General features: G+C 31.5%; 1 protein-coding gene across 1 annotated transcript in view; it reads left to right on the forward strand.

The window, feature by feature from the left end:
- C3H3orf38 (chromosome 3 C3orf38 homolog) overlaps window positions 1-9815 on the forward strand; it is a 12394-nt gene extending 2579 nt beyond the window's left edge. The window contains exons 2-3 of the mRNA XM_003765526.4: window positions 1601-1842; window positions 4415-9815. Of these exons, the coding sequence (XP_003765574.2) occupies window positions 1601-1842; window positions 4415-5098 (926 nt within the window). The 3' untranslated portion in view covers window positions 5099-9815. The remainder of the gene's footprint in view (window positions 1-1600; window positions 1843-4414) is intronic.
- Window positions 9816-11740: the final 1925 nt, after the last annotated feature.

Raw genomic sequence — 11740 nt, forward strand, 5'->3', positions numbered from 1 at the left:
GACGTTAAATTGGATAGATGTAATCAGTGATTAAATTAAATGTTAATACAATTGGCAACGGGATTTACCATTTCAGAATTGGGCTTTGTGGTATGGTGGCTTTGCTGCTTGCTACTTATTGTGATTAGCAAATCATTTCACATCTCTAGACTTTTATTTTCTTCATTTGTGAATTTTGAGCTTTAAAATGTCTTCTCAGCCGCCTTTGAGCTCTAAATAAGTCATCCTTTTAAAAAAAAAATTAGTAACTATTAAATATTTTTAGAATTTTGCTTCAATTTCTGTATTTGTCAAATGACCTAAGTGATACTCTTAAGGTGTTGATTCAAAGATTATACAATTTATAAATATGAAGTGGTTGGTTGTTTTTCTTTCCCCACCTCCCTCTTCTTTTCTCTCCCCCTTACCCCCCCAAATCTCAGTAATTTCCTTAGGGAACTTCATATAAGATTAGTTTTGAAATTTAAAAGTATGGAGAGTAGGGAGAATGAGACTGAGAAGTTTTCCAGAATCCTATGTCTGCTAGATATGATTTGACACGGGTGTTCCTTTAGCTTTAAAAAAAAAATGTAATTTCTCAATTTTCAAAATTAAATCTTGAAACTAATTTAATATTCTGCGTTCAGAACATATTATTTTTTTTTTGAAATTTTGGTTTCATTACAGGAATATTTTAAATAAGAAATTTCTTAAGGATTTATTCAGTTTAATATTTTATGTGATCATTTATTCTGTTTAAGTAAGCATGTTTTAACACATGATGTCATTTGATCCTGACCAACATGTGAAACAGATGCCATTCTGCCCATTTTATAAATGAGGAAACAGGCTACAAGGAGTTAAAATGATTGGTGGTATTTAGTTTAAAGGACTTATGGTAACTAATAAGTATTAGAAGTGAAATTTGAGTTCATTCTTTAAAACTTTTATATTTTTTCCATTACAGCATACTGCATCTTGAGAATCCAGTGTTCTATGAAACTTGAATGCTAGATCTCATTCTGATCCCCAGCAGTTTTTTTAAATGTTGGATGGATCCTTTATATCCTTAGTATGAATGCTCCCATCTAGAAAGCAAAATCCTGTCCCTCCAACCTTCTCATTTTATGCATTTTGCATACCACTTTTGACTCTTCCTAAGTAGGTTAGATTTTTTTTTTTTTTTTGCTCTTTTTCTATCCAGGAATTTGTCTATTTTTGCTCACATTCTCTATACATGACAAGCCTACTGCTTTTTTGTTGTGTCTTTAAAATAAGTTATAAAATCCTATAGTTCTAATTGAATTTTAAGTTTTCAATATAAAAATTTGAAGTGTTCTTTCAAAAAATGAATGCTATCTTAAAATCTTGTTAAATACCAAAGTAATATGTGTTATATGGGTAATATTTCTCCTTAAAAAGACTAAATACAATTTTTCATGCAATCATTTTGGAAGCAAAATTTTTTACTTGAATACAGAAATAGTTGTAAAGGAAGTAGAAGTTTGAAAACTAGGGATTTGTTGTTATTTCATTTGGAAAATTTTAGATTAAAAGTGACTTTTAGTTTAACGTTTTTATTAATTGATTGATTTTGTTAATTTTTACAAATTCTTTCTAGATGCCATTCGTGCAGTATTAGCTTATAGTCAAAGTGCTGAAGAACTTCTGAAGAGAAAGAAAGTATACAGAGAAATCATATTTAAGTATCTAGCAATGAAAGGAGTGATTGTACCTCCAGCTTCTGAAAAGCACAATCTTATTCAATATGCCAAAAATCACTGGAACAAGCCAGAGTTGAAGGTGATGGAGGAAACACTGGAGAAAGTTCCAAATACAGAAGACATCATACTATGTGAACAAGTTAAGATGACTTTTATTTTCCTTAAATTTTTATATAATTTGAAGATGATGGAATAATTTAAATTTAGCAGAAATTATTGTTGTTTGTTAAACATCTTTAAAAATCTTTTCACTTTTTTTAAAGGTATACACAGCTCGACTCTTAAAGTCAGAGTTTCAAAGAGTTTTCTGGATTGAGAGGTTGAGTGGTCCATGGTCACAGCATGCATTAATCAGAGACAGGCCCTGGATCCAGTTCTTCCTAATTTTAAGTTTGTCCTATCTAATATGTCATGCCACCTTTTAAAATTTTGTCAGTGTGTAATATGTTTTTATTAAGATGGCATGTCATTTTGGAAGTTTTTTGGTTCTACAAATTAAATAAAAACGCGTGACTTATTGTCCTGAGGGAAAGTACTATGATAAAAATAAATTTTCATGACAGCCTGCGAGCTTTTAGAAATATAACACTATATAGTAAAATTTCAATTCCAAATTTTTTGTTAATTCAGAAACAAGGAGGTTTACATTTCATTATTATTTTTATATCAAACCATTTGTTTAAACCTATTATTAGGCAGCTAGGTGGCACAGTGGATAAGATCTGAAATCTGGAAGGCCTGAGTTCAATTTTGGCCTCACTTAACGCTTCCTAGCTGTGACCTTGGCAAGTCATTTAACCTCAATTGCCTTAGCAAAAAATAAATAAATAAACATTATTAGTGTAAACAGTATTGCCAAAGCAATATCATTTCTAAGATAAGAGTTCTACTTATTTATATATAAATAGACTAAATGAATTAATTGATTTAATCTGGTAGCCATAAGACTTTTTTTTTTTTTTAATGGAACTTTCTTTAATTTGAAATACTTTTTATACTTGGAAGAAAATGTACATTTTTTTAAAAATTTAAAAGTGTAATTCATTTTGCTCATCTTATCTATCCTTTCTCCAGTCCAGAGTAGTGACAATTATTTTATGTATGTTGAATGTGCATAATGAAAAAAAAATTTCATGTCACGTCAATGTTTTAGTTGGCTGTTGGAAGAAACCTAGATAGATGTTAAAACTCTGACCATTTTGGACTATCTTAATTTTTAATTCTTAGTTATTTTGAATGATACCTTTTAAAAAGAATTAATAATAATTCTTTGGTAATATGGCACTTTCCCCCTTTATCCTAATAATGATGTCTTATTAATGAGGAACTGCAAGAAAATTTCAATGCAATTAAAATTGGTTTATCATCATTGAATAACAGTGAAAATGCTTTAGTAATAAATATGTAACTACATATGTATCCTAGAATCATTTAGTGTCCTTCAGTCCCTGAAAAAATACTAGGAATTAATTCCTGCTTCTATTAAATTAGATCCTATATAGAAATCTTATTTTCTAGTGCTAGATTTCCTAGCATCTAATTGTGTTTTACACATATTCCCACTCCACCCCCATATCTTTTGAATGAAAATTTTAAAAAAGGTAAGATTGTTGTCATATAGCAGTTTGAGAGAATATGTTTTTAAGTTTGGAACTTATTTAGTATGGGCTATTCAGTATCTGTCATTGCTTTATTGTTTGACCTAAGCAAATTAGTCTATAAAACTTGCATAAAAAATAATAGGTAAAATAGTTTTAAAAATTCTTAGAAAATGATTTTTAAAAAAATATTCAGCATTATCAGCAACACTACCTTCCTGTAACAGTATTGATAATTTAATTCCCTTTGAACTTATTCTGTTACCAAGTTTTCATGATAATTGGCTGGTTGGTTTCTGTTAATTATTTTGAAAGTAGCCAACAAAATTGTAGATGTAGAGATCTCAAAGGACTTTCAGAGTCTTAGCTTCATCTTTTTATTGATGAGAGAACTGAAGTTGAGAGAAGAAATTAAAATAAAATAAAAATTTTATTCTAGATCATCTGAGTAATTTTTCACTATACCATACTATCTAAACAAGTTTTTTTGGTGTCCTAACAGTATTGGTCCATAAACCTGTACTTTTTGATATGGGTGTTTAATCTTTTCATGTAGACTGTTTGCTACAACAGTATTATGTGTGTGTACCTACCCTTTCTGTATGGCTCTTGTCCATGTCCTCACAGTTTCACCTTGGGAAATCTCTCTCATCTACTGAATCACTTACCTTATTTTTTTCTGACATAATTATTATATTGGAGTATCCAATCTTTCAGTTCACCAATTATTTCTTGCTGTTACCAAGAGTATCCTTTCTTTTTCAGTATCATATTTCCTTGATGATGGCCTTTATTTTAGTTCTTTTTTGTAATTCTTTGTTATATTTGTCAGAGGCTATGATGTTCTGTGATTCAAAGAACAAAACTAATAGAATATTGGTATTAAAAATAGTTGAGTCTTTACTTCTGGAAGAAGTTTGAGAACATTGAAGGAGCCCTACAATTTATGTAGAATCATGAGATTCCCTTCCCACCTATTTAATTTGGGGCCTAGTTCACTGTTAATTTGCAAGTTCTCTCTAAAGCAATCTCTCTAAGATGGCTTATTCTCTCCATAAAATACTGACTTGAAAAATGGATTATAAAGCTAACCCAGATTTTCTTTATTGACAGGAAAAAAGAGAAAAAAATCCTGAACAATTTGATGATTGTTACAAATTAGGAGAAGAATTTTGCCAGTGGTTCTTTGAGCTTCTCAACTCTCAGAATCCTTTCTTTGGACCACCCCAAGAAAAATGGGGACCCCAGCACTTTTGGGATGATGTCAAGCTAAAATTTTGTTACAACACATCAGAACAAAATGTGATAGACTATCATGGTTCAGAACTGGTGAGCTTGCGTTTACTATCTCTGGTGAAAGAAGAGTTTCTATTTCTTAATCCCAACTTAGATTGCAATGGATTGAAGTGTGTATCCTCTCCACATGGATTAGTTGTAGTTGCAGTTGCTGGCACTGTCCACCGAGGCAATATGTGTTTAGGCATCTTTGAACAAGTATTTGGCCTCATCCGCAGCCCTTTTCTAGTAAACACTTGGAAAATAAAGTTTGTCAATCTGAGGATTGTTGGACAGAATTCCCTTGAACCTGGAGTGACATTGGAGAAGCCTTCAATAACATTGGAATCCAAAGAATTAGAATTACTATATAATGGAAATGGAGCAACATGTAGTAGAAATGAAGCATTGCTTACTGAAACCCCTGTTTTATGTAGTGGAAGTGGAAATCAGGCACTGTGTCATCAAAATGAGGCATCACGTAACACGTATGAGTTGGAATTACCTAATTTAAAACACTGAGTACTGTATGTCAAATTAAAAAAAACCTTTTTATTCAGAACCTCTTCAGCTTATGCTGTACCAATATTGCTCAGATGATTTCAGGCTTGCAGGGTTGGCATATTTCAGTTCAGATACTGTTGATTACAAACTAAAATCTCTTTCCACTTTAGTTTGGACAAATATTATGAGATCTTGACCCCATTCATCAAATAAATTTCACTTTAGATTTCATGATTAATAATGTGCCTTAGAAATCAAGCAATATTTTCATTTTATTTTGCAGAAATTCTAATTCTTTCAAAATGTTTGCTTTGTAATAGAAAAAAATACAATAATTTGCATGATTTCCTACTGATTCTTATTTTAGGAGTATTTTATTGAGCAGTTATTACAAAATAGAATATATAGTTTTAACGGAAATCATACACTCTTGAGTTGGTAACCTTAATGCAAAATCAAATACTTGAGCCAGCTGGATGATAAACTCTTGTATTTAATTGTATTTAAGGAAAAATGCCAGTGATTTATTATATGGCTATTCGTTGTACAAGTTATATACCTTTCAAAAACATCAAAACTTATTTTCCCAAACTATTCTGGCATTGGCAAATGTTAATTTCAAAATGAGCTAACACTGAACCTTATTTATACCTACTTGTTAAAAGATACATCTTTTCACTACACTTTTGGAAATTCCTATCGCAGTCATCTTGATTGGTGTAAGTTTTTTTTTTTTTTTTTTTAATAGTAAATTTCACTCAGGTTTTTTTGGTATTTATTGATATTTTTTCCCTGCTTAATTTTTTTTATTTGATTTGGATTATACACTTCAATTGCCAGGAATAAATTAATGAAAATAGATTAATTGGTTTGCATTCCTCTTATTCCTCTTGCTGATTACACAGGATTTAGTTACTTATTCTTGAGTTATGTTCTATTTTATGGAATAAAACAAGCATTTCCATAGCATAGTACGTTAAAAAGCATGATTGCCTACAAAGCTGCAAATCTCTTATATACAGCTTGATATTCCTTTCAAATATACAAAATTATTGTGGAAATTTCTTTTTTTCCCTCCCTCCCTTTTTCTTCCACCGCCCTAGAGATGGCTACCATTTTAGACATAAATAGGTAAAGATTTTAGTTTTTAACCAATAGACTGTACTGACTTAGTTTACAAGTATCTTTCTCTTATTTGATAAGTTTAGAAAAGTTGATGAGCCAAATAAAGGAAGCTATTTACTATAATATCAAATGTTAATATTTAATATGACATGAGATAAGAGTAAAATGCAAGGTTGATGGGATAAACTTAATACATTTCTGTTTTGCCATCTCACATCAAGATGCGTTTTGAAAGAACAAAAAGGAAAGTTCTTGGGAGATCCAGAATTAAAAGCAAAGTTGCTGGAGGTATAGAACTAAAGATTTAAAAAAACAAGTTTATTTTTAAATGTTACACTTAAATATTTCAAATTCCAGCTTGGCAAGAGCAATACCTTATTCATCTCCCTATTTCTATATAAGGTGCCTTGTTCACAGATATTTGATAATTTTCTACTAAAGGAAAGAAAGATAACATTCATTGAAAAATGAGTCTGTTTCATTGCTAAATAGTCTTGGGGCTATTTATTACTGGGAGGAAAAGTGGCATAGGATAATCTATAAAGCTCTGACCCAGAAGTCAAGATGACCAAATTCTGGCCATGAACCTGGGGAAGTCATTTATTTCCTTTATACCTCATGCTACGCTCTTAATAAAGTTTTAAAATTTCCAAACAATTGTTATACTGTAACTAGCATTAACACCATGGAGTTCCATATATTAATAACATTACAAGTCCTGATTTCCTTCTCTCCCCCCAAAAATAAATCTATTAGGAAAAATAGTACATGTTGTCATAATAAGGCGCAAAATACATCTTAGGAGAAGCCTTAACATTCATTCTGGAGTGTATAAGCAAGCTAGATTTAAGAGAACACTTAGGTACCCCAGAAGATTTAAAATTACCAGACCTAGATTAATTACATCCTAATGTACTGAAAAACTTGGTTACTGTAATATTAAAAACTGTTATTGGTGATAAAGGGGATATTAAAAGATAATAGTATCAGTGATAAATGAAAAGTTGTGGAAAATGGAAGAAGTTGTCACAGAACTGAAGAAAAATGTTCAAAAAAATTTTTAAGGAAAAAAAATAATGCAGACTGTAGGCCAATGAATGAGTTAGGGGAGAAATTGAGAATATATTAACAGCATTGTATGTCAACAATCTAGAAAAGGAAGTTGAACTCCAGGGAAGAGCTAGCATGACTATGTGAAGAACAACAAATCATACCAGACGAATCTCATTTCCTTTTTTTTTTTTTTTTTTTAGTTAATAGACTTAAAGCAATGCTTTACATTGTACTGAAGTTTTCCCCAGCCTTCATCAAAAGCATTTAACAAAAGTTTGTTATTCACAAGACCATAATGAATCAATATGAGTTGGATAATGGCAGAAAAGTAGTTAAATGACTAGACTAGCTAATGAGACCTTAATAGAGTGCCTAGGGATCTATATTTGGTTATATACTGTTTTGGCATTATCAATTATTTATATAAAGATATAAATATCCTACTTATCAAATTTGTAAATTATATAAAAATTTCAGGGAAAGTCATCACTAGATAATGGAGTCAGAATGAGAAAAGAGCTTAGCCAAATGGCCAAATCTAACACACACAAAAAAATAGTTTTGAGAATAACTGTTAAGTCCTTCATTTTGATTGAAAAAAATCTATTTTACAAATACTAAATCTTAAGATGAGGTCTTTAGTGAGTTGGAAATTCAGTATGAATTAACAGGTAAATGAAATAGCCATAAATGCTAATCAAGCAATTGAGATAAACCATATCTAGAACATAGAATTCAAGAATCCCGTTGCATTCTAATTTAGCCACATCTGCAGTATTTTTGTCAGTTTTGTATTCCTGATAATAGAAGGGATATTGTAAGCTAGAGAGCAACGTGAAAAAGGTAGTCTGATGTATAAAGATAATTTCAAATAACTTGAAATATTTAACTTTAGTTCTCTTCAGGAGTTTGATGGACAGTCATATGAAAGAGGAATTAGATTTTATTTTGTACCAGAAATAAGACTAGAAGCAATGGATTGAAAATTCCAAGAGTTAAGTTTAAGCGCAGCATTAAAGCAAAGAGAAACTTCCTAAAAGGTATCTAAAAGTTGGGTTGGCTCTCTTGGCTTGTGAAGATAATGGATTTTCCCCTCATTTGAGGTCTTCAACTGAAGGTTAAATGCCTTCTTATTGAGGCTGTTGTAGAGAAGATTCTCAGGTGTGGGTTTGAGTTAAATGGTCTCTGACTTCTAAGATTCTTTTAACTCGCAAGTGAGCAAAACAAAGAAGGCTTACCAGATAATTTCATATTTGACTCAGAATTTTCTAGTGTTATGGCTAGTACGGGTGGGCTTTGAATGAAGGAGTAAGAATTAAACAATCCAGATAGATGAATAGTAAACAAAGGTATAGAAGTGGATGTCTAACATGTGATTCCCTTACTCCTTTCTACCTACTTAAATATATGTATATGTGTCAGATATCTAACTTCATCAACAAATTGCATCTTATTTTATTATCTTGGTTACCTGAGACTTGAAAAATTTAAGTGACTTTCAAGTCATTGTGCCTGCAGCTAGTAAGCATCAGGAAGGATGGGATCTGGATTTCAAGTCTAGGACACTATCCATTATTCAGTACTCTCTCTTTTTTTCCATAATTGAAGAAAGATAATGTTTTAGCAAAAAGGTAGCCATATTATTCATAGAATATACTGCCCCTACCTGTTGAATTTGCCTCAAGAATATATGAGGCTATTGATGTGTAGAATAGATGCCTTTCCCACTTCAAGGGCACAAAAACAGGCAGGATAGAAAATACCTTTTAAAACCAAGATGAAAATCAGATTAGAATCATTATCTCTAGGGTTTTAAGAGTGCTCTTAAGTATTATAAGGAAAATTATGGGATTCCTTATCTTAGAAAAATGACTCGAATTCATTTTTGAAGCAGGATCTCTTTGAGAATGATAGAATAGTAGGGATTAAAGTGCACCATTTGTTTTTGCTAGCTCTGAAGATACGTTAAGATCACAAAAGGAATTATCCTTAGCTTTTCCAAGCCTCATTATTTTAATCCCATTCATTCACATTACAGCTGTTTTTTACACATAAGGTTGAATTTCCTATCTCTGTCTTCACATAGACTGGTCACTAGTCTACCTCTTAGAAATCCAAGTACTACTACTATTGAGGCCTTTCCTCTATGTGTGAATGCCCCTATAGAATGTAAGCTACTTAATTTAAGGTCATAGAGTTTCATTTTTCTCAATATCCCCACAGGCTTTGTATATGTGTGCGTGTGTATATAAGACACATAAATATTTTAATCAGTTGACTCACTGTTTCCCATTTCTGTTAATTGCATAAGCCTTAGAAAGGTTAGGGAGTATTTGGAATCTTATCTGTAGAAACTCTTCTGTCCATGTCATTGTAGCAGAGTCGGTGAGACTAGGGGAAGATATTTTTGTCTCTGGAGACAATATGTAGACTAAGGTTCTTTATTAAAAGTAAGCTTTTTAAAGCTAACTATGCTGTTTGGCAGCAAAATCACTACTAGGAATGTTTCCAAAGCAAGATTAAAAAAAAAAAAACTATACATACGTGTGTGTGTGTGTGTGTGTATATATATACTAGAATATTTATAGCTGTTCTCTTGTGGTAGCAAAGAATTAGAAATTACAGGGATTCCCATAAAATAGAGAATGGCTGAATAAATTGTGGTATGTGATGGTGATGGAATACTATTTTGCTATAAGTGAAATGACCAAGTGATTTTAGAAAAACATGGAAAGACTTGATTGGAATAATAGTGAAATGAGCACATTAACAGCAATATTGTTTTAAGAATGACTTTGAGCAAATAAGTTATTTTGTCTGTTATAAATACCCAAATTAATTATAAAGGACATGAAAAAAGGTATTATGCATTCAAATATTTGGTAAGTAGATGAACGTATAGAATAATTTTACACATACACACAGAGACCCATGTGTCCAATGGTAGCCAGAGGGAGGAAAATAAAGAAATTTACATAAATTTTGTTTAATAGCAAATTGTGTGTAGTAGTTTCATGTACAATCATCTTTTTATTATATTGTGTTATGGAAATGCTTGTTTTATTTCATAAATTGAAAATAAATAAAGCAAATTAACATGACAAAAAAGGTAAACTTTTTTCAAGCTAATAAACAGTGTTCTTTATGGAATGAATAGTAGCAATCTATATTATCCTTTATAATATACTTTTTAATGCGTGATTTATTGTATTAAAATAGCAAATTAGAAGCCACTTTATATTTAGGACTATATTAATGGCCAGTGCCAGAGAAGAATATATTTTTAAATGTATAGCTTGCAGAAAAGCTTAATATCTGGAGCTTATTATTATAGCTTGGGCAAAAATAAACCCAACAAAAGAAGCTCAGTTTGTAAAAGTTTGTAGGCAAAAAAACATAGTGAAGAATAAAATATGACTTCAAGAGTACAATCATGAAGATTTTCTTAGTTGTTTTTTTGAATTATTATAATTATTGGATATCAACACCACTTCTCCACTATTTAAAAAAAAAAATGCTGTTCTGAGGGGCAGCTAGGTGGCACAATGGATAAAGCACTGAGTCAGGAAAATCTAAATTCAAATCACTAGCTTTGTGTGACCCTGAGTAAGTGATTTAACCCCCAATTTAATTCAAAAAAAGTAAAAATTCTCTCCTGAAAATTGGACAATCCACTCCCAGAATCCCCAAACCAGAAATAGAATCACTGAGCTTGAGGGCCAAATTTTACAAAGGACAGGCTTTGGAAGGGGAAGGGGGGGGGGGGGGGGGGGGGGGGGGCAGAGAAGAAACCCTCATGTGCCATTTTTATTTATATTAGCTGATACGTCTTTCTTCCCCAAGTGACCACTGTTTCTTGGTTTCCAAAAAAACAACTTGGCTGAGGAAGGCATGTAAAATAAACAATGTACATAATAAACCTTCAGCCAGATATTGCAGAATTTGTTCTAGTAACAGTCATATTCATTATACTACCATTTTTATTTACAGTATCACTGAGTTCCTCTCCTTAACACAACCAAAGCCACCTTGGGTGGTGGTTTTAGAGACATTCAACTATATACTTATCTAAAAAAATGAAGTTTTAAAAATGTTAGCTTTTTGTTCAATAAGGATTAACAAATTAGTATTAATGAAATTATATAACACGAGAATTAAAAATAAAATCACATTTGGAGGGAAATTCATCGATCTTTGTATTGCCTGCCAAACTAGACATCTGATCAGAAAGCTGAATCATAGTACTTAGGAAAAAAATTCAACAAAATTCATTCAACAAAATCTTCAGCTGTTCCACACTCCACCCTCACCCCCCCCACCCCCAAACTAATCTTTCCTTTTTTGAACTGTTGGGACACATGCTATAGCAGCCAATTATTCTCTCCTTTGGTGGGTTGTAAACTACATGGGCACAAAGCTTTTATCTTGTATTTCATTTCCTTTCATATTACCAGTAGTCAGTAATTTCTTGTTAGCTGAATA

The sequence above is a fragment of the Sarcophilus harrisii genome, chromosome 3 (assembly GCF_902635505.1).
Source record: "Sarcophilus harrisii chromosome 3, mSarHar1.11, whole genome shotgun sequence".
NCBI lineage: Eukaryota > Metazoa > Chordata > Mammalia > Dasyuromorphia > Dasyuridae > Sarcophilus > Sarcophilus harrisii.